The sequence below is a fragment of the Maniola jurtina genome, chromosome 27 (assembly GCF_905333055.1).
Source record: "Maniola jurtina chromosome 27, ilManJurt1.1, whole genome shotgun sequence".
In the NCBI taxonomy this organism is placed as follows: Eukaryota; Metazoa; Arthropoda; class Insecta; order Lepidoptera; family Nymphalidae; genus Maniola; species Maniola jurtina.
In genome coordinates, this window is record NC_060055.1 from 6,614,378 (window position 1) to 6,637,366 (window position 22,989).

Sequence of the window (22,989 nt, forward strand, 5' to 3'; positions counted from 1 at the left end):
TAAAAAAGCGTAGACGTGTGAACGGATACTTGGGAAAGAATTTGTTTTACTTGAACGCTTTTTTAACGGCCGTTAATAAAGCTCTCGTGCGAATGAGGCTTTAGGATTGTATTGAATAAATTAGACTCATTATGCACAGTCAAATAGTCGTCCTGCGACTCAGTAATGGCTCTTATGCGAACAACTTCACACACAACTTCACAAATCTCAGTCTAATAATAATAATTAATTAATAATTTATTAATTAATAATTATTAATTATTAATTAGTTATAATAATAATTATTAATTAATAATTATTCATTAATATTTATAATTGACTTAGCTTTTCTCAAAAGTTTATTCAATTTGTGGAATTTTCCTCGATTCTGCCCGGGACAACTTCCTGTTGTTCATTTTTTGACGAAGACATTCTTCTTTTATAAGACGTAAAACCGTTATTCAACTACTACGTATTTTACTACTTTTAAGTAAAGCTGTACTCACAGATGACTATTAGTCTAATCAAAAACAAACAAAATTAATAAGTTATTAAATTAATAAACTTTATATAATTAATTATCATATATTATTAAGTTAATAAACATTTTTTACATTATTTTGTAGTTTAAAACTTTTCCTAATAATTTTGTTAAGTTTTAATATCATTTATCTGTACATTTTGGTCTGAAATTACATTAGCTTTATCGTGGTTATGAACTTTAGGACGCCCAGGTTTCCGTGATCCTTCCAACAGTTTACTCTTCCATTCGTGAGTTTTATTTGTTTCTTCATACAAAACCAATTCACCCGTTACTGGATCTAATGGGTAAACACCTTTAGGTGTCCGCTTCTTCTTTGCCATATCCACACCATGCCTCCGTTTCATATGTTTGTTATAATTTGGCCAATTTGTGAAATTTCTTTCACAATAGTGGCACGAATACGGTTTAATACCAGTGTGTTGACGGATGTGTTGATTTAGAATGCTCTTAAAGCGAAAGGCTTTATTGCAGTAACTACATACATATGGTAAAGCATCTGTGTGCACGATACTATGGTTGACAAGTTGCTTTCTCAAACGGAAGCAACGGCCACACTGGTCACATTCAAATGGCTTGATTCCATCGTGAATACCAACATGCATACGTAATTGCGCCGGTGTTCTAAATCTGAACTTACATATTTCGCATGGATAAGGCCTAATATCATCATGTAACATCATATGGCCAGCTAGATTCTGCTTACTCAAGAATCGTTTACCACATTTCTCACAAGTATGTTCCCGTTTTCTTTCTGTGTGTGTTAACAAATGATTCGTTAATGTACCTTTATATTTGAATAGTTTTTGACATATCGGACAGTTTAAACTTTCTAGTTTTTCCTTAGCTATTGGTGGTAACTGTCTAATTTTTAAATCTCTATTGTAGGCATTACTGTGGTCTGTCAACTCGCCTGATGTGTTAAAAGTTTGATTGCATCCTGTACAGTAAAAATTGGAATCTACGTGAAGGTTATGATGTAATTTTACATCCGTTATCTTAGAAAACTTCTTATGGCACTTGTAACATGATAATTTTAAGTATTTTCTATGCCTTTTCACATGGGCAATAAAACTGTCTAGTTTTAATTTACGGATATTGCAGTCAGTACATCTGTAAGGGTTGCAGCATTCGTGATATTGTATCGAGTGAGTTTTTAACTCGTCTATCGTTGGAAATAAGGTCCCACAATATGCACATTGCCAGCTATATTCCTGCCATGTTAATTTTAACTGGGATAAAGGTATGCCGTCTAAGTCGTTACCTATACTTTTCTTCTTTTTTTTCTCGTGATATTTATTTGGTTTTTTGGAATCGCGCGTGTTAGTATCTTCAAGTTTTATATCAACGTCGTAGGACATGCACTGGTCTAGATCGTTATCAAAATCTGATGATACAAATTCTTCTTTCTTAATGTTTTTGACCAAAATAATGTCTTCTAATACCTCTTGCGCCTTTTCTATTTCCAATATTAACTCAAATGCTTTATCGAGGGAAGCTGTACATTGATAACAGACTGTGTTAGGCAAAGAATCTTCAATAAATTCTATATTAATGTTTATTCTTTTCAATTTTGTGACTATATCGTACCGTATCGCATCTTCGCTTAGTAAATTTACGAGTTTCGTTGAAGACTTCAGTTCAGCGCACAGCCTACAGTACGCATTCTCTAATTCACTCATATTTTTAATTGATTATTAACGTTTTATTTTAAGTTTTTGTCGTAAAATCAAAATATTAAACTTGCACGAATCACAACTTGCGAATTTTGATTTATAATTTATATTTTTTGGTTATTGGTCTGTGATAAATATGTCAAAACATAGACTCATTACCTCGAATAGTCCAAATTCACTGACCTCTATGAAATAGTCTTTGTCTATGGATTTTAAACTTCCCAACTCGTAACTTTACATCACTTTCACAGGGCTCGTTACAGTTTACACAAAAATTTAACTTTTGAAAATCCTGGCTGTATGGCTGTAACTATCGATTTTATCATCACTTGAATTGGATTCTTTCGATTACCTAGATTTCATATAATAAACTAACCAAAAAGTTTATAAATACTCCTAAAAAGAATTAGCCCTTATTTTTTTTTAGAGAGCCAGTCGCGTAGGCAAAGCGGTTAGAATGCATAGGCTCTTATGAGGTCGCGGGTTTCAACTCGGACCAAGTGATGTACCTATAATAATAATTAATACTTGTAAAATTTTGAACGGTTTCAAAAGGAGTAGTAAAGTAAATAGTAATCTAGTATAGAAGCAGGCGTTATTTTGCGGAAGTCCATGATATACCTGGAACCAAAAGCTTAATTTGCTATAATCCGCCAAACCAAAGAAATCTGTATGGTGCGACATGCAGCATGTGACATGCACCGCCCGCCCTCCCACTGATAAACATGCAGGAAAAGCCAGCCACCAAGCCATACGCAGCACCACACAAATCCCAAAACCACTCGACGCACGTTTCGCCGCGACACCGGAGCATCCTCAGGAGATGTAGACCTTACAATGCCTACTTCTTTATTTATGTAAATTCTGTAATTCTAATGTCTTTGCAATTAGGCATTGTAAGGTCCCTTATAGGATCACTTGTTGCCTGTCTGTCTGTTAAGAACAAGTCTGTCTGTCTAGGTCAACGGGATATAAGTTTAGCCTTATAAACCTATAGTTATCCCGTTGGCCTAGAATCATGAAATTGGCAGGTAGGTAGGTTTCACAGCAAAAGTAAGGGAAAAAATCCAAAAACCGTGAATATAAAAAAAAATTAAAATGTATTCATGAAAAAATAATTAGTAGTTTTTTCAATTTTCTAAGTAATTTAACTATACCAGGTGGAATAGGTATCATATGAATATATATATCATACGGCTTTACCTATAACCATTTTAAAACAGATTTTTATGCATAATAGCATCATAATAGTAAGTAACGGAGCAAAATGTCGGATGTCGGAGTACAAAATGTTTCGATTTACGCCTTGCCCATTGCCACTTCAGCTTCGCCACCCAAGATAAATAAAATTATTTTATAATTAGTATTATTTTATTTTACAGGTTTAATTACAGTTATAACATAAAAATAACATTATAAGTAAAACTATACAGGCATTAAATATAATTACTATGGCAAAAATTTCTTTCCTAAAAAAAATAATTGTGCGATTTCATTCAAGTAACTATATCACATTCAGTATTATGCAAGTAACATGATATAAATTTACAGCAAAATATAGTTTCGCTTTTGGACTATTAAAATAAAAATAAATATTTTAAGTTTTAGAATATGGCTGTATCACTACCCATATTATAAACTAGCTGATGCCCGCAGCTTCGCCCGCGTGGATTGGTCAGATCCCCTGCAGCATCAGGATTGAGGAGTTGGACTCCAAATTTTTTATGAAACAATGTCGCAAAGTTCCTCTATCGATTAAAAAAGAAATGACGCAAATCGGTTCAGAAATCTCGGAGATTTCGGTGTACATAGGTAGAAAAACACAACTACCTTTTTGAAAGTCGGTTAAAAAAGTAGCCTATGTTACACCCTGGTCAATCCTCTACTTGTCTGTGAAAATCCCGTCAAAATCGGTTCAGCCGTTCCAAAGATTAGCCTTTTCAAACAGACAGACAGACAGACAGACAAAAATTTTAAAAACGTGTGATTCAGTTATAGTATCGTTCAAATAACCATATGACCTTAATATGCGGTAGTTATTTCGAAATTACAGACAGACACTCCAATTTTATTTATTAGTATGGATGCGAAAGTAAGCGTGTTTGGCCTTCAATCACGTTGCAATGGTGCGAAAGATCAACATGATTTTTTGCAAGCGTATTGTTAAATACCTGGAGAGATATTATGAAGACAAAAGTTTAAATATGTGTGTGTATTATTGGCGTCACTCAGAAAAGCAGGTATTATTTAAATATTTTTATCGAATTATTGGAATGTCCTCTCCAAAACCAACACAAAAAAAACACAAGTTTAATGTGTAAGGTTATCCGAGAGTTTTAATCTAAACAAACTAATGCCAAAATAAATAATTTAATTAGAGCGTGATTGCTATCACAACATCTAATTATCAGTTCACAACCCAAATACCGAAAATATGCGATATCGCTCCGAATCTCAGAAGGAGACTGAACTAAAACCTTCGAAACACCCGTATTTGTGCAAGTTCAATCTTGTTGGCCACCTAGCAACAGATTGTAGGTATGACATCGAATGAGCCAAATATCGATTTTATCAAACTACCTGCATTAGGTAAATTAATAATTTTATATTATTTTTGACAACTCAAATCAACTTTTTAAAAATAACCTTACAGTTCGGCCGTCCTGAATTTAACACGCCCTCGTGTTTCTAAATAATCTTGTCATGTCAGTCGCGGGCTTCCTTGCCCTAAGTCAAATCCAAATCATGGGCTATCCTGCCCTCCGTCAAATCATTAAAACCTATCCTTGAACTGCCGAACTCTCAGTTTTAATATCAAATCAACAATAAATCCAAACGACTAACTTCTCATTCGATGTATACGAAATCTGAACCACTTATTGCAAATTACTTTCCACTACACAAAAGACTAAATTCTTAAAAAAAAAACTAGAAATTTTAATCACCAAATCAAACTCAATAAAAAAATTTAATCAAATGTGGGTTGTTTACAAAAAGATACCAAAGCGAAATTAAGGCAACGTGAGACACATCCCACTTCTGAATTATTGGCGTCACTCAGAAAAGCAGGTATTATTTAAATATTTTTATCGAATTATTGGAATGTCCTCTCCAAAACCAACACAAAAAAAACACAAGTTTAATGTGTAAGGTTATCCGAGAGTTTTAATCTAAACAAACTAATGCCAAAATAAATAATTTAATTAGAGCGTGATTGCTATCACAACATCTAATTATCAGTTCACAACCCAAATACCGAAAATATGCGATATCGCTCCGAATCTCAGAAGGAGACTGAACTAAAACCTTCGAAACACCCGTATTTGTGCAAGTTCAATCTTGTTGGCCACCTAGCAACAGATTGTAGGTATGACATCGAATGAGCCAAATATCGATTTTATCAAACTACCTGCATTAGGTAAATTAATAATTTTATATTATTTTTGACAACTCAAATCAACTTTTTAAAAATAACCTTACAGTTTGTTTGTTACTCTTTCACGCAAAAATCTACTGGGCGTATTAAGATTGTTTGCGTTTGGAATGGATATAGATTATACCCTGGATTAACACATAGGCTACTTTTTATCCCGGAAAATCAAAGAGTTCCCACGGGATTCTTATAAACCCTAATCCACGCGGACGAAGTCGCGAGTACCAGCTAGTGACATATAATTAACTTAGATACCTATGTTTATTTTTCAATTAAATCTATTAATCTACTTTTAATAATAATATTATAATTTAATATAAGGCTTTGTACTTAAATAATATTATTGTGATAAAATAGCTACTAAGTACTAAATACTTATGGTAAAATTTTAATAAATAAAAAATTATGTGACATTTTGTTGTAAAACACGAATCAAGATCAGATAAACTTAGTTTGCGTTTTGAAGAAAGACTAGGATACTTTTTATACTGGAAAATGAATTTTCACTGGGATTTTAAAAACCTAAATCAAAGTAGCATCAACTATTTATTAAGAATAGTTTCTTTGCAAATTAGAGCTGAGTTGTAAAGTCCACTTTGCAACTGAGCTTCTAAGCGCAAAGATTCTTTGCAAATTAGAGTTCAGTTATTATTATTTATAATGCGTCTATATCAGAAGTGCTTCAAGTTTTCCAAATGTTTACTCAGTTTATTCTTGAACTGGTTAACTGAGCTTGACATGACCACATCCTTGGGCAACCCACCCAACCATCCATCCATCCAACCCATATATGAACAACTCTGCTTTCTATCATCTCTGTGTTCTATTGTACATCAAATCTTTGAAAAGAGCTCTCGCCGAGTTTCTTGCTGGTTCTTCTCGGTTGGAAAGGCATTCCGAACCAGTGGAAGATGCTTTTGACGATTCAAAAGTACTTGTAAAAGTCTAATTGAATAAAAATATTTTGAATTTAAATCTGTAGGTCAGAAAGTATTTAAATGGATTTGACGATGAAAATTGATATTGCGCCTTAGCCCCTTAGTTTAGGATTAATCATCATCATCATCATCATCAACAGCCTATGGACGTCCACTGTTGGACATAGGCCTTCCCTATAGAGCGCCACCACACCCGGTCCTCAGCCTTCCTCTTCCAGCCACTTCCCGCCAGCCACTTTATATCGTCGGTCCATCGTGCTGGAGGGCGTACACACTACGCTTGCTATACGCGGTCTCCACTCAAGGACTTTCCGGCTCCAACGGCCATCGCCTCTACGACAGGCATGGCCTGCCCACTGTCACTTCAGCTTGCTAATAGTTTGGGCTATATCAGTGACCTTGGTTCTCCTGCGAACCATCTCATTAGGATAGCTCATTGAGTTGTAAATGTATTTTGCAACTGAACTGTAATTTGCAAAGAAACTTTTTGCCGTTCACACAAAAATATGTTTGTACATAGAAGCAGTAAAATCTACTCAGTAATTACTAATACTATACAGTATCTTCCTTTTTAATAACTTTCTTCTTCCCCCGTTTGCCCGGTATCATGATCTTGGTTTTCCACTCCTCAGTCCCAGCGTCACTGTATTGTACCAGCTCCCCAGTTTGTGGGTTAATAGGGAACACGCCTTCGGGCGTGATCTTTTTCTTGGAAGTGTCCAATCCGTGCCTCCGTTTCATGTGTTTGTTGTAGTTGGACCAATTCGTGAACTCCATTCCACAAGCTTGACAGGAGTATGGCTTGGCTCCTGCAAATGATTCAATCAATTATTATTTGGCAGCCGTTATTTTGCGGAAGTCCATGATGTACAAGGAACCAAGAGCTTAATTTGCTAAAAAACAGCTAAATCTGTATGGTGCAACATGCAGTATGCGATATGCACCGCCCGCTCTCCCACTGTTAAACATGCAAGAAAAGCCAGCCACCAGACAAGCAGTACGCACCATCACCACCACCCACTGCAAATACAATACAATACAATGCCTTTCATGTCTATTCAGAATTGACTTGAATCAAATGGAAAGGATCATGACCCTCAGAAATGAGGACTGCGAAGCAGAGAGATAAGCAATAGACATAAATACCTGTGTGTTGTCTCTCATGATTCTTCAGAATCTGCTTGAACCTAAAGGCCTTGCTACAATACTGGCAGACGTGCGGCATGGAATCAGTGTGAATAATCTTATGCGCGTTCAGCTGGTAGCGCAGTCTAAAGCAGCGTCCACACTGCTCGCATGAGAAGGGCTTTATTCCGGAATGCATCTCCACGTGGCGCCTCAGCATGTTGGGGAACAGGAAGGATTTGTTGCATATCCTGCATATGTGGGGCCTCACTTTGTCGTGGGCCATGATGTGGGAGGTTAGGGTGCCTTTGTTGTAGAACATTTTTCCGCATCTGTAATAATCAGAATCATAATGTCATGTAATTATATTATTAATAATCATCCAGGTTTTTTAAAATAAAATATATTAGCCACGCTAATCAGACTCACTTCACACTATCACACTAATATTATAAAGGCGAAGGTTTGTGTGTATCTGAGTGTGTGTTTGTCACTCCTTCACGCAAAAACTACTGGACGGATTTGGCTGTGGAATGGATTAGCACATAGGCTACTTTGTATCCCGGATAATCAATGATAGTTTCCAGAGGATTTTTAAAAAACGTGATCCATGTGAACAAAGTACAAATATTTACCTATCACACGTGTAATTCTTCTTCCTATCATTTGTATGTATCTTCATGTGATCTCGCAAACTGTTAGGGTTCTTATACACCTTTTTGCACAGAGCACAAGTCAAATCCTCTATAGTCAATGGTGTGCCACGTTTTCTCCGTGGTTTTCTCTTGGGTTTGGTGGAACTGTACTCTCCCAAGTGTTTCTGTAAGGATTCATTGTTTTTGAGGATCTCCCCGCATTTTGTGCAGGAGACTTGACTTTTTTGAAAATGCTGTTCAATGTGGAAGGGTAGAGATGCTTCGTTTATGTTTTCGTCGCAATAGTGGCATCGCTTTCTGGAAAAAATAGTAGATTGTAAAACAAGAGCATAAAACAAGCCATTTTATTTGAGACGTTTATCTACTGGAGCCAATGGAGAGGGCAGATATTTAAGTCTAGGGTAAAATGGGTTTTATGACTGAGTTATACACTATCCTTTTCACTTTGATTGTGAGAAAGTGAAATAGTGAACCTGTAGGTGAGCTCACTCTCATATTTCACCCACTGCGCAGGTACAAGGTCAGAGAGCTTTTGCGTCACATCAACTGTGGGTTACATATTTACAAGGAGAGCATGGGAGCATAAGAGGCTAGGCTCAGGCACTATGGAAATTTCCATACACTACTTTTATGCACAAGAGCAGAAAAAGCAGTTTTAGTCCGCTTACATCCAGCATAAAGAAGAACTTTACGAGCATGAGATGTGAAATCATATTTTGTTATGTCATACCAAAAGTTTTTCTATTTGTCTCAACAGTTAATAGTTCAAAAATATGTTGCAGGGAATTGATAAAAACCAGGTTTTGATCAAATCCCACACTTTTGATCATTTCACTAAACAAATCTAGTGATATGATAAAATACTGAGCACAGTTTCGTGAAATGTAATCAATCAATCAATCAATTTATTTATTTGCTAATAATGGACTGAACTTGTAATGATGGACTGAACTGATATTGAGTTTTTTCTTCACAAAATAAAGTACCTGAGCTTTTTCCTATGAATCTTGACATGTTTGATGAACGGCTCAAAGTCATCGTTTCCAAGATTATTGCAATCAATACAGACAAAGGCACTGCATTTTCCATGGGTCAACTTTGAATGTAATCTCAATGTCACTATATCCAGGAATTCAATATCACAGTGGGAGCATATCCACGGATACTCCTTCCATAGAGATATAGACTTTTTCTTACTATTAACTTCCTTAGCATATAATGTTACTTCAGGATAAGAGTTGCACAGAGCAGCATCTAATATATCTTGTACATTCAAAGTTTGATCATACATTTGGCTCTCTTGGCTGTCAATTTCATCTTTCGGCTCGTTTTTTACTAGTAAATCCTTATTTATCTCATTTTTGTCTAACTGTACCTCTAGTTTTATTATATCTGATGCTGCGTCCGTGTTAGACGGTTCATCGAAACCTGCTGGTCTGTCATCATCAGAAACACAATCCTCATCTTCCAAAGGATAAATGTTGTACAGAATAGTCTGAGCCCGTTTCACTTTATCGAGAAAATCGTAAGCCTTATTCAAAGCCTCGTAGCAAACGAAACATATCGTTTTTGGAAGAATATTGTCCTTATTTACATTAACATAGATAGCGTTCAGAAAATTCAGTTTTTTGGAAATTTCTTCGTGTTTAAACTCATCGTTTGAAATGTCGAGCATTTTATCAGAGCTTTTGGGTTCAGCGCAGAACCTACAGTGCACATTTTTGGATTTTTCCATCGTGTTTTCAACTATTTGTGCTAAAACACTTCAACACTAAAAACAAAACTTTTCACAATCAGTTTTTTTACCCTCCTCGCGATAGTTGTCGTTTATATACTTAATTAATAGATTCCACTTCACTGAAATCAGTGAAGTGAGATTAAATAATCTCATCACACAATTTATATTAATTAGTTCTAGATTAATTTTAGATTGATTTTAAAATTACTTTGCCTAAAAAATTATAAATAAAAATAATCATAGACAATAATATTATAATAGACAAGCAAGAGACAAGAGAATCGCCAAAGGCTATCTCCATTTGAAATCTACAGATAATAATGAAAATAAAATTGGCGTTTGGATACTTTGACTATATTAAACGTAAAAATTCCTTTTCTCGTAACTTTACATCACAATGAATAAAAAAAATCGTTGCTCTAAAATTCAAGTTCTATAAATCGATCTCCTTTTCGGGCCTGCCCGCGAAATTCAAATTTAATTTGGTTTTTCACAATTTGTAAACTAATACGAGAACGTAGGCTTATGGTATTTTATATGCGACAATGGCAGTGTCATCCTCATAGGTTCATATAAAAATCTTTACTTGAAAGGGTCCAGTTTAAAAAATTAATTCTAGTATCGACTAATTTGAGATATTATTCGATAAATAGTCAATACTAGCATTAATTTCTCAAACTGGACCGCGCTTGCGTGAAGCGCGGACGTATTCGTATGCCTAGCCCGGTGTGTTAGGGGTGTACGCCCTCACTACGCACGTGTCACGTGCCACGCTTGGTGTGAATCGGCCTTTAGGGCTAAGTATTTCTCTCAAACATTTTTTGATACAGTGGGCAGGCCATGCCTGTCGTAGAGGCGATGGCCGTTGGAGCCGGAAAGTCCTTGAGTGGAGACCGCGTATAAGCAAGCGTAGTGCGGGACGCCCTCCAGCACGATGGACCGACGATATAAAGCGGCTGGTGGGAATGTCTGGATAAGGAAGGCTGAGGACCGGGTGTGGTGGCGCTCTTTAGGGAAGGCCTATGCCATATCAATTCTGTTATACATTAATTGTAATTGTAGTCCCGCGCATTGCATTTGCGTTTGGGTTTTGACTCTGACGTCGCCATCTCATGAAATAAAATAAATATAAATAGTTAAGTAAGTGAAAAAAATTAATTATTCAACTTAACTTTTACGAGGACTTTTGAATCGTCAAATGCATCTACCACTGGATCGGAGCGGAGAAGAACCAGCAAGAAACTCGGCGGTTGCTCTTTTAAAGGATTTGATATACCTACAATGTTATGACATGTGTAAAAGTAATTGAAGTCCCGCGCATTGCTGGAGCGAGCTGCAGGTCTAATCCACGCTCTTTTATCATTTATATATCATTTATATTACATAACCTTCGAAGCGGCAATGTAGTCTAGGATGGAAAAGGGCTAACTAAAACTATTGAATAGTTGTAGATAATCAAACAACATGCACTTTATAATTTTTTTATTTCTAATTTCTAAATCTACAATCAATTTGGAAGAACAACGAAATATCACAGACAAAACAAAAGTTCCTATTAACATTCTTATCCTAGAACGTAATCAAATATCTATTTTAATTTATTTACAAACAGAAACATTTTAATTTGGTTTTATTTATCAAGAGTATAATTTAATACAAATATGTATAAGTATTAATGAAATTAATAATATAGATAGGTACATCAGTGGGTACCTAGGTAATTCAGTGGCGTTCATAGTGGTTTATGCAAAGGTCGGCATTGGTTAGTTCGGTATTATCCATTCACTCGCAAATTATATATTAAGCATTGAGCTATTTCACAAAGGGTAAGCAGTACTTCTTCGCCTCTATGACTTGCACGCCACTGCTAGGTATGTAGAAAATGTAAGTACGTGTAAGTACCTAAACAGACCTTTCGTAACAATTAGGTAGGTACAAATTATTTAATTTTACTGAAAAAAACAGTAATTAAGACTTTAGGGGTCTAAACTCTACCTACGCGTAATTATGTCGGTCGCAAACATTACATTACATACGTCCGTTTATACATACATGTCTTTACACAACACATAAATATTATATATGTACCTTCCTATTTGTATGCGCGACCAACATCAGCGAAAAATGAACTTTGGCATAAGTTTGGCAGAAACAAATTATATCGGACGCGGCTGACCAACACTTCTAGGTACTTATCAGTATAGTAAAATGTACACTGAACTGTACAAACTATCGGATTTAAATAGTGGACGTAACCCAGGGCCTCCCTCGAGCGGTCGGACGTCCGTTGGGTCTACCTCGAGCGCTCGGACGTCCGTTGGGCCTATCTCGAGCGCTCGGACGTCCGTTGGGCCTCTCTCGAGCGGTCGGACGTCCGTTGGGTCTACCTCGAGCGCTCGGACGTCCGTTGGGCCTATCTCGAGCGCTCGGTTGTCCGTTGGGCCTCCCTCGAGCGCTTGGACGTCCGTTGGGCCTATCTCGAGCGCTCGGTTGTCCGTTGGGCCTCCCTCGAGCGCTCGGACGTCCGTTGGGCCTACGCTACGTCGAGCGCTCGGACGTCCGCTGGGCCTACCTCGAGCGCTCGGACGTCCGATAGAATTCTGTTCCGCAAGATGTTTTTAGACTCTGCGAGCCGCTTCCCAAACAACTGTTCACACCTATCAGTCGCACCTTACGGACACGTCTGATAGTATGTTTTCGCCTTTATAAGTTATCGTTTAATTTGGTTAATTCGGCACACTTGAAAGCCCTAATTTTAACTTCGATTAGACAAATCATTATTTTACTACTAACACTAATTAATATTAACTTATCCTTTCTTTGATATGAAATCGACAAAACTTATGCTTACCTAGCCTATGGCCTAATTTTACCTACATAGTTATGGATGATAATAATCTTTCTTATCTATATTATCTTATGGATTAAGATCTTATAAATAAAGTTATGTAATAATCTACATACATACAGACTGGATCAAAGTTGATCAACAAATTGATTAGTTTAAGAGGGGTCTCTCCGTCGCTCGCTCCATACAAACGTAGTTCGTCTATCATTGGAATACTAACCAATCATACTCAACGGAATTGTGTAGAAACGTTCCGGGAACTAATATCTATGTCTGTGGTTTTCCAGATTTCCGTTAAAATATTCGGTTTCAAAGTTACGCGGTCTTAAAAATTCACATACAAATCTTTGAGCCCCTGTAATTTTAAAACTACATATTTTTAGAAAAATCTAAAACACCACAGACACAGATATTAGTTTCTAGAATATGTCTGCAAAATCTCATGGACTTTGGTTGCTTAATATTCAAATGAAATTGGGGCTACGATTGTATGGAGTATAGTGTGTTTGGCAGAGGGTTGCCACGACTCCAAGTGTCTGGCAATGCATGATGTGATTTCTTATACTATTCCGAAGAAAATATAAAAAAATTAGACTATTATATATAAACGTGAGATTTTTTACACATTTGTTATCTCCCAAAGCCACCATGAGCCAAACTTCATAGTCGATGATCGTTCCTCCCTGTGTTGGGGACAATACGCAGAGAAACTTTCAGCTTTTATAGGGTTCCGTACCTCAAAAGAAAAAACGGAATCCTTATAGGATCACTTTGTTGTCTGTCTGTCCGTCGTGTCTGTCAAGAAACCTATAGGGTACTTCCTGTTGACCTAGAATCATGAAACTTGGTAGGTAGGTAGAGGTAGGTTTTATAGCACGAGTAGGTACAGGAATAAATCTGAAAACCGTAAAGTGGTTACATCATTACAAAAAAATTAAAATATATTTCAATTTTCAAAGTAAGATAACCATACCAAACGGGATATCATATGAAAGGGCTTTACCTGTACATTTTAAAACAAATTTTTATTTATTTTTATGTATAATAGTTTTTGAGTTATCGTGCAATCGTGCAAAATGTTGGAAATAATACCCGAGTACGGAACCCTCAGTGCGCGAGTCTGACTCGCACTTGGCCGGCTTTTGTAAAATAACGAAGGTCTAGCACGTGCTGGCTCTCTATAGTAAAATAACGACCGATTGTGAAATCTCTATTGAGGTGACGTTATAAGACCGGAGAGTGTCCTTGAGAACACCCTTGAGAACTAACAGGTCGATAACAAGAATTAGCTTTTAGCTTTAAATTAGGGTTGCCAACAGTCTCCGTAATTTTACGACGTTCTGTTATTATTTGAACTGTATGTTTCGGTTCCCATGCGAGCAAACACATAGAGAAACTTATACAATTTTGTAATAGTAGTATCAACCCTGAAGTAGTGATAGCCAATATAATTGTTTGTTAAGGGGGTTGTCTAAACCTTCCCCCCCCCCCCCCCCCCAATCTCAGGCAAAGAGAAATTATTTTAGATAGTATATAGAATAACCATAAAGTTTTTTATATTCTTATTTTCACGGATTCGGATCGCAGGAGTGTGTAACCGCTCTTAACGGTGAAAGAAAACATCGTGAGGAAACCTGCATGCCTGAAATTTTTTAAAATTCCGATACAAGTTAGCCCTTGACTGTAATTTCACCTGGTGGTAAGTGATCATGCAGTCCAAGATAGAAGCGGGCTAACCTGGAAGGGGTATGGCAGTTTTTTATCAAACCCATAGGCCATACTTCTTTGGTTTCTACACGACATCGTAACAGCACGCTAAATCGCTTAGTGGCACGGCTTTGTCAGTAGGGTGGTAACTAGCCACGGCCGAAGACCAGACCAGCATAATCAGTACGCCAGAGGTCATCAAAAAGTTCTCCACAATGTTCTCAAAGGTGTGTGAAGTCCCTTCTCATTCTTACAAAAGCCCGGGTTTTTGTAAGAATGAGAAGCTTCACTGAGGGTTCCGTACTTGGGTATTTTTTCCAACATTTTGCACGATAAATCAAGACAGACAGACAGACAGACAACAAAGTGATCCTATAAGGGTTCCGTTTTTCCTTTTGAGATACGGAACCCTAAAAACCGGTCAAGTGCGAGTCGGACTTGCACACGAAGGGTTCCGTATTATCGTAAGAGATATACCTAACACTTTTATGTAGAGCTCTGCCAGTTAATAACGGTCTGCGCTGTCTATTATGTGATTTAGTGTATTAAATTTTTCGTGATCAAATTTTAATTTTTTTTTTTGGGTAATATAATCACAAATTCACGGTTTTCGGATTTTTCCTTTACTTGTGCTATAAGACCTGCCTACCTGCCTTTCATGATTCTAGGTTAACGGGAAGTTCCATAAAGGTTTTCTTGGCAGACACGACAAACGGACAGACAGACAGACAACAAAGTGATCCTATAAGGGTTCCATTTTTCCTCTTTTGAGGTACGGAAAGACAAGTGCTCAGTAGTGAGCCGGTGATGAGTTGATTAAGTATAATGTTGAGTGTCAACCCTAGTAATGCTTTTTTTGGTTAACATCCGATGTTTGCGTGATTATCATCCTTTATACTTTGACTTTAGTCTTAGTAAAATAATAATAATAATTATACAATAATTTACATATCCAGTATGTTTTTAAGGTTCCGTACCTCAAAAGGAAAAACGGAACCCTTATACTATAAGGATTCGGTTTTTCCTATTAGGCTTATAGGATCACTTTGTTGTCTGTCTGTCTGTCCGTCTGTCGTGTCTGTTAAGAAAACCTATACTTCCCGTTGACCTAGAATCATGGAATTTGGCAGGTAGGTAGGTCTTATAGCATAAGTAAAGGAAGAAATCCTAGAACCGTGAATTTGTGATCACAGCGCAAAAAAAAATTAAAATGTGCTTATGAAAAAATAATTATTATTTTCAATTTTCAAAGTAAGATAGCTATATCAAAGTGGGGTATCATACGAAATGGCTTTACCTGTACATTCTAAATCAGATTTTTATTCATTTTTATGCACAATAGTTTTTGATTTATCGTGCAATATGTCGGAAAGAATACCCGAGTACGGAACCCTCGGTGCGCGAGTCTGACTCTCACTTGCACGATTTTTAATTTCTAGTTATCATATATCATAATCAAGTTATTTTAATAGTATTTTAACGTATATTATGTACATCTATTAACTTAATCTACTTATTCTATTGGAAGACATATGTGATATTGTTTGTTGTGATGATTCTTGGTTGTTTTATAATTAAGACTTATCTACTAGATAACTAAGTATATAATAAGTAGACTAAGTACATATTTATTCATTAAAATATTACCTATATATACTTATTTTAGCTTAAGGTATAATGTTATATTATATCCACATATATTTACACACATCCTATTTAATCTCGCTACATAATTTCGAAAAATACGCCCTTATTATTGCCTAGGTACATTATAAGGGGAACCTTTGTGAAAAATTTCACCTTTCTAGGTCTAAAGGGTTTGGGGCACGCCTATCAACATACAGCATGTTTGATACGTCAGTCCGTAAGTTACTTCAATTATACACAGTCGAGTAACATTTTTGAAAACAGGTGAGGAGATGGAATTTCTAAAAATCCTGAAACATGTTAATATTTCTTCATTTTTGACTGAGAGCTCACATACCAACAATTACGAACAAAACTTGTAACAACTTTACAACCAGGCCCTATTTATTTTAATCCCCCTCTTAGGGGTGGAATTTATGAATATTGTGAACTACTATTTCTTAATTTTTAACCAAAAGCTTAAATATCAATTTTCATGGATCGGTATACAGGTACCTAACTTGAAAAATTACGAACTGTCATACTTAAACTTATTTAAGGAATTGATGTTCCAAAAATATCGTAGCTTTAGTTTAAGTTACGTATTTACTTATCACCACTATATCGTACAAGTTTAACAATTTCGACCATCAAAAGGAATACAATTTGTACCTATTTTGAATAAATGATTTTGACTTTGACTTTGACTTTATTTTAGTGGGTATCCTACGGTCATTTTAAGTTTCTAAGCGGTTTAACAGGGCTCTCTCCATCACTCGTTTCATACAATCGTAGTTCCAATTTCATTTAAGTATGTTAGTGCAGAGTAGTGACTGGAGGTTGGAAGAACACAAAGACCAGTGCAAGCTGCAATTATTTATTCTAGGCACAGCAACAACTATAGATTACTATGACATGATTATCACATCGTTAGCAACGCAGCGACCGGCGACCGACAGATATACCATAGACATTATTAAAGAGGACATTCTGGGTTGCCATAAACTACTCCGTTCAACAAAATATTAAGCAACCAAAGTCCATGAAATTTTGCAGACATATTCTAGAAATTAATATCTGTGTCTGTGGTGTTTTAGATTTTTCTAAAAATAGGTAGTTTTAAAATTACAGGGGCTCAAAGATTTGTATGAAATTTTTTAAGACCGCGTAACTTTGAAACCGAATATTTTAACAGAAATCTGGAAAACATACATAGATATTAGTTTCATTTAAACATACATAGACATAGATATTAGTTTCTAGAATATGTCTGCAAAATTTCATGGACTTTGGTTGCTTAATATCCAAATGAAATTGGAACTACGTTTGTATGAAACGAGTGACGGAGAGAGCCCTCTTAAGCTGCGCAGCTGTGCGTTGACAGGTTAGTCAGTCAGTCAACTAGCCAGGATAATTTTTTAAATGACGTATACTTAGATAGATTTGAATCCAGGAACCATCTTAGACAGTATTAATTAAAAAGACACTGATTCTGGTTATTTACTTATACAATTATTAAAGGACCTTGTCAATTTAAATCAAGAGTGTTATTGCATTTTAAACTTTATTGTTGAAACAATTGGGTTAAAAAATTAAAACACTGTTGGATCTCATAAATGTGTTTGCAAAGAGCTTGAAATATCTAGAGCAGACAAATCTTTAAAATACTTCAAGGGAAAACTTACTGACTTATCTATAATACAAGGCAAGATAAAAGTCAAACGTAGACCTGGCCGTAGACAAATATCCTGGCTTAAGAACCTTCGCCAGTGGTTCAACATGAGTTTAACATGGTCACTGTTTAGGGAAGCGGTGAACAAAATCCAATTAGCCTTAATGATTGCCAACCTGCGATAGGAGATGACTTTAGAAGGAGAAGAAGAATATACTTAAATAAAAAATATAATATTATCGTTTTTCTTTTTTCTAGCGTTGTTCCTAGCATGCGTCGTCCTAATTGTTAAGGGTTATGACACTTTTTCATTAATGGCAGGTGATTTCACAATTTTGACAATAATGCCTACGGCTGCTACATCCTTTTACATGAGCCGCGATTGTACGGCATTTCGTGTTCTTTAACTTAATTTTCTCTCGTCTCTTTTTATGAAGAAGAGTTGAGAAGAGACTTTCTGATTCCGAAAGAAGTCTTCGATTTGCCATTTCCTAAACCTATTTAAAGAACATTTGCCGATTAATCGATTTATATGTTTGGTACAGAGGTAGCTTGCGTCCCGGAAATAGACAAAGCCATTTTTTCATCCCGGAAAATCATTTCTCGCGGGATTTTTAAAAAACCTTCATCCGCGTGGAAGAAGTCGCGGGCATCACCTAGTAAACCATAAATTGGTCTCAGTTTGTCTTGAGCTAATTTTTAATGCCAGTTCTACAGTTCGTTAGCTCCGAGAAGGTCCTAATGGCCGTAGTAAAATAAAAGATTTAGTTCAGTGTCTCTTTTGCTCATCAGAAGTGCTTTATTTCTTGGTGAGTATTATTTTTATTTATTTGTTTTGTAACAGAAAGTTGTAACAATGAAGAGAAAAACCCGGCCAAGTGCGAGTCAGACCCACGCACCGAGGGTTCCGTACTCGGGTATTTTTCCGACATTTTGCACGGTAAATCAAAAACTATGCATAAAAATAAATAAAAATCTGTTTTAGAATATACAAGTAAAGTAAAAATGTAGACTTTGTGGTTGCATCACACAAAAAAATATTAAAATGTGTGTTAAAATTCAAAGTAAGATAACTATCCCAAGTGGGGTATCCTATGAAAGAGTATCATACCTTACCTGTACATTCTAAAACAGATTTTTATTTATTCTTATGCGTAATATTTTTTGATTTATCTTGCAAAATGTCGCAAAAAATACTCGAGTACGGAACCCTTGGGTGTGCGAGTGTCACTCGCACTTGGCTGGTTTTTTTTTATTAAACCCATTCTCTATTTCCCGATCAACTTCTATGTGGCATCGTACCGAAACACTAAACAGTTTGGCCTAGTCTTAACTAATAGGATGGTAACTAGCCACGGCCGAAGCCTCCCGTGCTCCCAAGTCATCAAGATCAGGCCAGAGAATATATAGAATCCAATATATGTGGCAATTACTATGTGCATATGTATGTTTTTCGTCTATTTACATATTATTTACAAATAGAAAAACGACAAACTATTTTTTTGGAAACTTTTTCTTGTTTTTATACTACACAACGACTACCGTCACAAATATTTTTAAATTGAAAAATTTAGGGAGTCAACAAAATGTTTTGTCTTTGACCAAAAAAGGTGTTTTTTTTTGTATTTTTCCCTTTTTTGGTTTTCGACAGTAATTGACTGGTAGGTAGGAAACATTAAATCAAAAATAAATGAAAATAATTCCTCAATTGACTGGTAGGTTGAAATAAAAGGAACGTAAAAATAAAAAAATAAAAAAGTAAATGAAAATAATTTAATGCATTTAAAATTGAAGTAAAATTAAGTACATTAATTTTGTAATAGTTATTATAGGTATTAAATATACTTAGAAATAATTTTGGTATATCCCAAATACAAATATATATAATTTTTGTATTTGGGAATAACCGAATATGAATACAAAAATTTGTATTATTATATTTCTAATTTTTTATATTGTCTTTCACACAGTTTCTCTGTTTTAATATATACAGATTACTTTCATATAACTAAGTACTTATTCTAATTTTACATAATATAGGTAATAATATTACCTTAGATATTTATAGATAAGAATAAGAACAAAAACCTAGCTTTGTAACATAAAAAAATTATCTAATTAATTAAGTTCTTGTGACCAATCTACATCAATTGTTTTCGCCAAAAAATCAGGGCTCTCTCCGTCACTCGCTTCATACAATCGTAGTTCCAATTTCATTTGAATATTAAGCAACCAAAGTCCATGAAATTTTGCAGACATATTCTAGAAAATAACTTTTCTAAAAATATGTAGTTTTAAAATTACAGGGACTCAAAGATTTGTATGTAAATTTTTAAGACCGGGTAACTTTGAAACCAAATATTTTAACAGAAATCTGGAAAACCACAGACATACATATTAGTTTCTAGAATATGTCTGCAAAATTTCATGGACTTTGGTTGCTTAATATTCAAATGAAATTAGAACTACCTTTGTATGAAGCGAGTGACGGAGAGAGCCCTGTTAATAAATGTTCGAATAAACTCAATATGACCGCTTAAAAAAACAGTTATTTTTGGCCACTGTGCGTTTTTATCGGACGAAACCTTAAAATAGGCATGCATTGAAATATACAGAACATACTGTACTTTACTCACGGAGAGAATATAACCCATACAGTGTCCAGTGCACACCCGTGTTTTCACGATCTTCTTAGGGTTCCGCACCTCAAAAGGAATAACGGAATCTTTAAAGGGTCACTTTGTGATCACAAAATGGATAACGCCCATCGATATTTTTCGTCTTTGTCATCTATATGGGATTATGTAACAGAGAAAGAGAGAGAGATTCTCTCTGTGGATAGAGTATAAGTAATTATTCCAAATTAATCAACTTAAATAGTAACAATACGTACAATGCAAACAAAAAGAACAAATGAAATAATTTGGAAGACAAAATAACTCCATAAGATATACATACTTAGTTTATTCTAAACCGGTTTTTTTTAATGGTTATTTTAACCTGTCATATAGCTACTTCATAGTCCATATTTGCAGTTTATATTATACCACTGTTCTCAAGAAATACGAGTCCATAGCTGTCCAAAAAGTTATTTCCGAATTAAATCGGAAATTGCCTTATATGGAATTTTGAGGACATGAACTTGGATAAATGTCCGATATTAATGATTATTTTAGAAAACTAGCTATGAAGTTTCTATTAAACATTAATTTATTCCTGATTTCCCTAAGATATTACTAAGCCATGCACTTATTTACTAAAATCTTATTATAATTTTTATTTTATAAGTGGTATGTTTTAAACTTTAAACTAGCCAATAAAGAAAAAACTTACCTAATCCAACGTCAACAAACACTGGCCATGCAATTTTATAACAAATTCTTATTAATATAATATTATATCTATATATTTAACATGAAACGTTATTATATGTTATTATGTGTAATATACATTTCTCTTTTGTTATATATAAATTTTTTGATATATTTACTTACAATACTTAAAAGTAGTCGAATGCTTTGCCGGTTTTGATAAGATAAATAAAAACAGTTTGTAAGAAAATGTAGAGATATTATTTTAATGGAGGCGGGTTTTAACATGTTATTATAGTATATGAGCTTAATAAAATGGCTTTATTGATTTTAATATACAGGGGGTTTGGTAAATAGTATATAATGAGGACACGTACCCTACTTCGATCTGATAAATACAATGCTGAAGTAAAATGACGAAATAAAATTATAAAAATTTCCATACAAAATTTTAATTATTTTTATGTCCAAGTTTTCATGGCCCTAACGTGCCCTAACTCACTGAGATCGTTGGCCTCGACCTATCTAAAGATGGCCAACGATCTCAGTGAGTTAGGGCACGTTAGGGTCATGAAAACTTTGACATACTTAATTTTTTTTTTTAATTTTGTATGGAAATTTTTATAATTACCTATATTTCAAGATACAAGATACAAGATTTTTATTTGCAGAAACATTTTTTGGTTACAGTTAGGTGTTATTAAATACATTGTAGAAATATTTCACCTTACATAATCAGGCATGCAAAATTTGTACAAGGTCATTCATATTTAAGTTACAGAGTCATTCATATTAAAGATTCATTTATTTAAACTACTATTCTTTGAATGTCAAAAATTCATCTACTGTGTAGAAGCACCTTTCTATTAGCCACCGTTTAAGCCTTCGTCATTAGACTTCAGCATTGAATGTATCAGATCAAAGTAGCATGGGTACGTGTCCTCATTATATACTAATTACCAAACAACCTGTATAAAATATAAAATAATCAAAAGTAGTTCATGATATTTTGATTAATTTAGATGGTCTAATTATGTAGTTATGTACCTAGATTTTATTTTTATCTCTTACTTTTCTGTTTGTTTATTGTGTATTGGATTGCAGACATTTTAATTACATTTTTTTTTAAATTATTATTTTACAGAATGTTTAACAAGCCTTTGACCTATTTTGTGACACAGCAAAAATCACGAACCACCATTCATTACCACCCATTCCATTGTGTCATTATTTTCTACTAGATCATATTTTAATAATACTGTTTCTGTATATAAATAACAATATTTACGGAAACACTATATTAAAACGGTATTAAGTTACATTTAACTCAAAAATGAGATTAATGAGTTAATAAATGAATAATAATTACTGGATTTAATGTTGTTTCACAAAACGTTGTCTTCAAACATTGTTTTTTCATACATTTTTGTCTTTCCTTTAGTAATAAGGAGGTCATTTCTAAAGATTTTTACTTCAATGATATAATCGGTGGTCATTTTGTTTATCGTTTTCTTGGATATTTTGATATTTTGGTTCATTTCATATTTTTTGCGCGCTTGGTTGATTCTGGATACTTCATTCAAGTCGGATTTATTTAGATTTTGTGTTATAACGGATTTCTGGGTTTCGGTTAAGTCGGATTTATTTAGATTTTGTGTTATGACGGATTTCTGGGTTTCGTTTACATCAGATTGACTTCGATTTTGTGTCTTTTGAGCGATTTTTTGAGTTTCGGTTGC

General features: G+C 34.8%; 2 protein-coding genes across 2 annotated transcripts in view; both read right to left on the reverse strand.

Moving 5' to 3' along the window:
* Nucleotides 1–2,301, reverse strand: part of LOC123879011 (zinc finger protein 883-like) — a 32,282-nt gene extending 29,981 nt beyond the window's left edge. The window contains exon 1 of the mRNA XM_045926476.1: nucleotides 616–2,301. Within this exon, the coding sequence (XP_045782432.1) occupies nucleotides 631–2,202 (1,572 nt within the window). The 5' untranslated portion in view covers nucleotides 2,203–2,301 and the 3' untranslated portion in view covers nucleotides 616–630. The remainder of the gene's footprint in view (nucleotides 1–615) is intronic.
* A 4,580-nt stretch (nucleotides 2,302–6,881) lies between these two features.
* LOC123879010 (gastrula zinc finger protein XlCGF26.1-like) lies at nucleotides 6,882–10,315 on the reverse strand. The gene is made up of 4 exons (XM_045926475.1): nucleotides 9,335–10,315; nucleotides 8,328–8,645; nucleotides 7,714–8,024; nucleotides 6,882–7,376 (listed from the first exon to the last, which is right to left on the reverse strand). The coding sequence occupies exons 1-4, from the start codon at nucleotides 10,081–10,083 to the stop codon at nucleotides 7,120–7,122; spliced, it is 1,635 nt and encodes a 544-aa protein (XP_045782431.1). The 5' UTR covers nucleotides 10,084–10,315; the 3' UTR covers nucleotides 6,882–7,119.
* Between the last annotated feature and the right edge of the window lie 12,674 nt (nucleotides 10,316–22,989).

Coding starts and splice junctions, on each gene's coding strand:
- LOC123879010 (XM_045926475.1), bottom strand. CDS start 10,083: ATGGAAAAATCCAAAAATGTGCACTGTAGGTTCTGCGCTGAACCCAAA. Junction 8,646..9,334: donor ATTCATAGGAAAAAGCTCAG/GTACTTTATTTT, acceptor TATTTTTTCCAG/AAAGCGATGCCACTATTGCG. Junction 8,025..8,327: donor AAGAATTACACGTGTGATAG/GTAAATATTTGT, acceptor TGATTATTACAG/ATGCGGAAAAATGTTCTACA.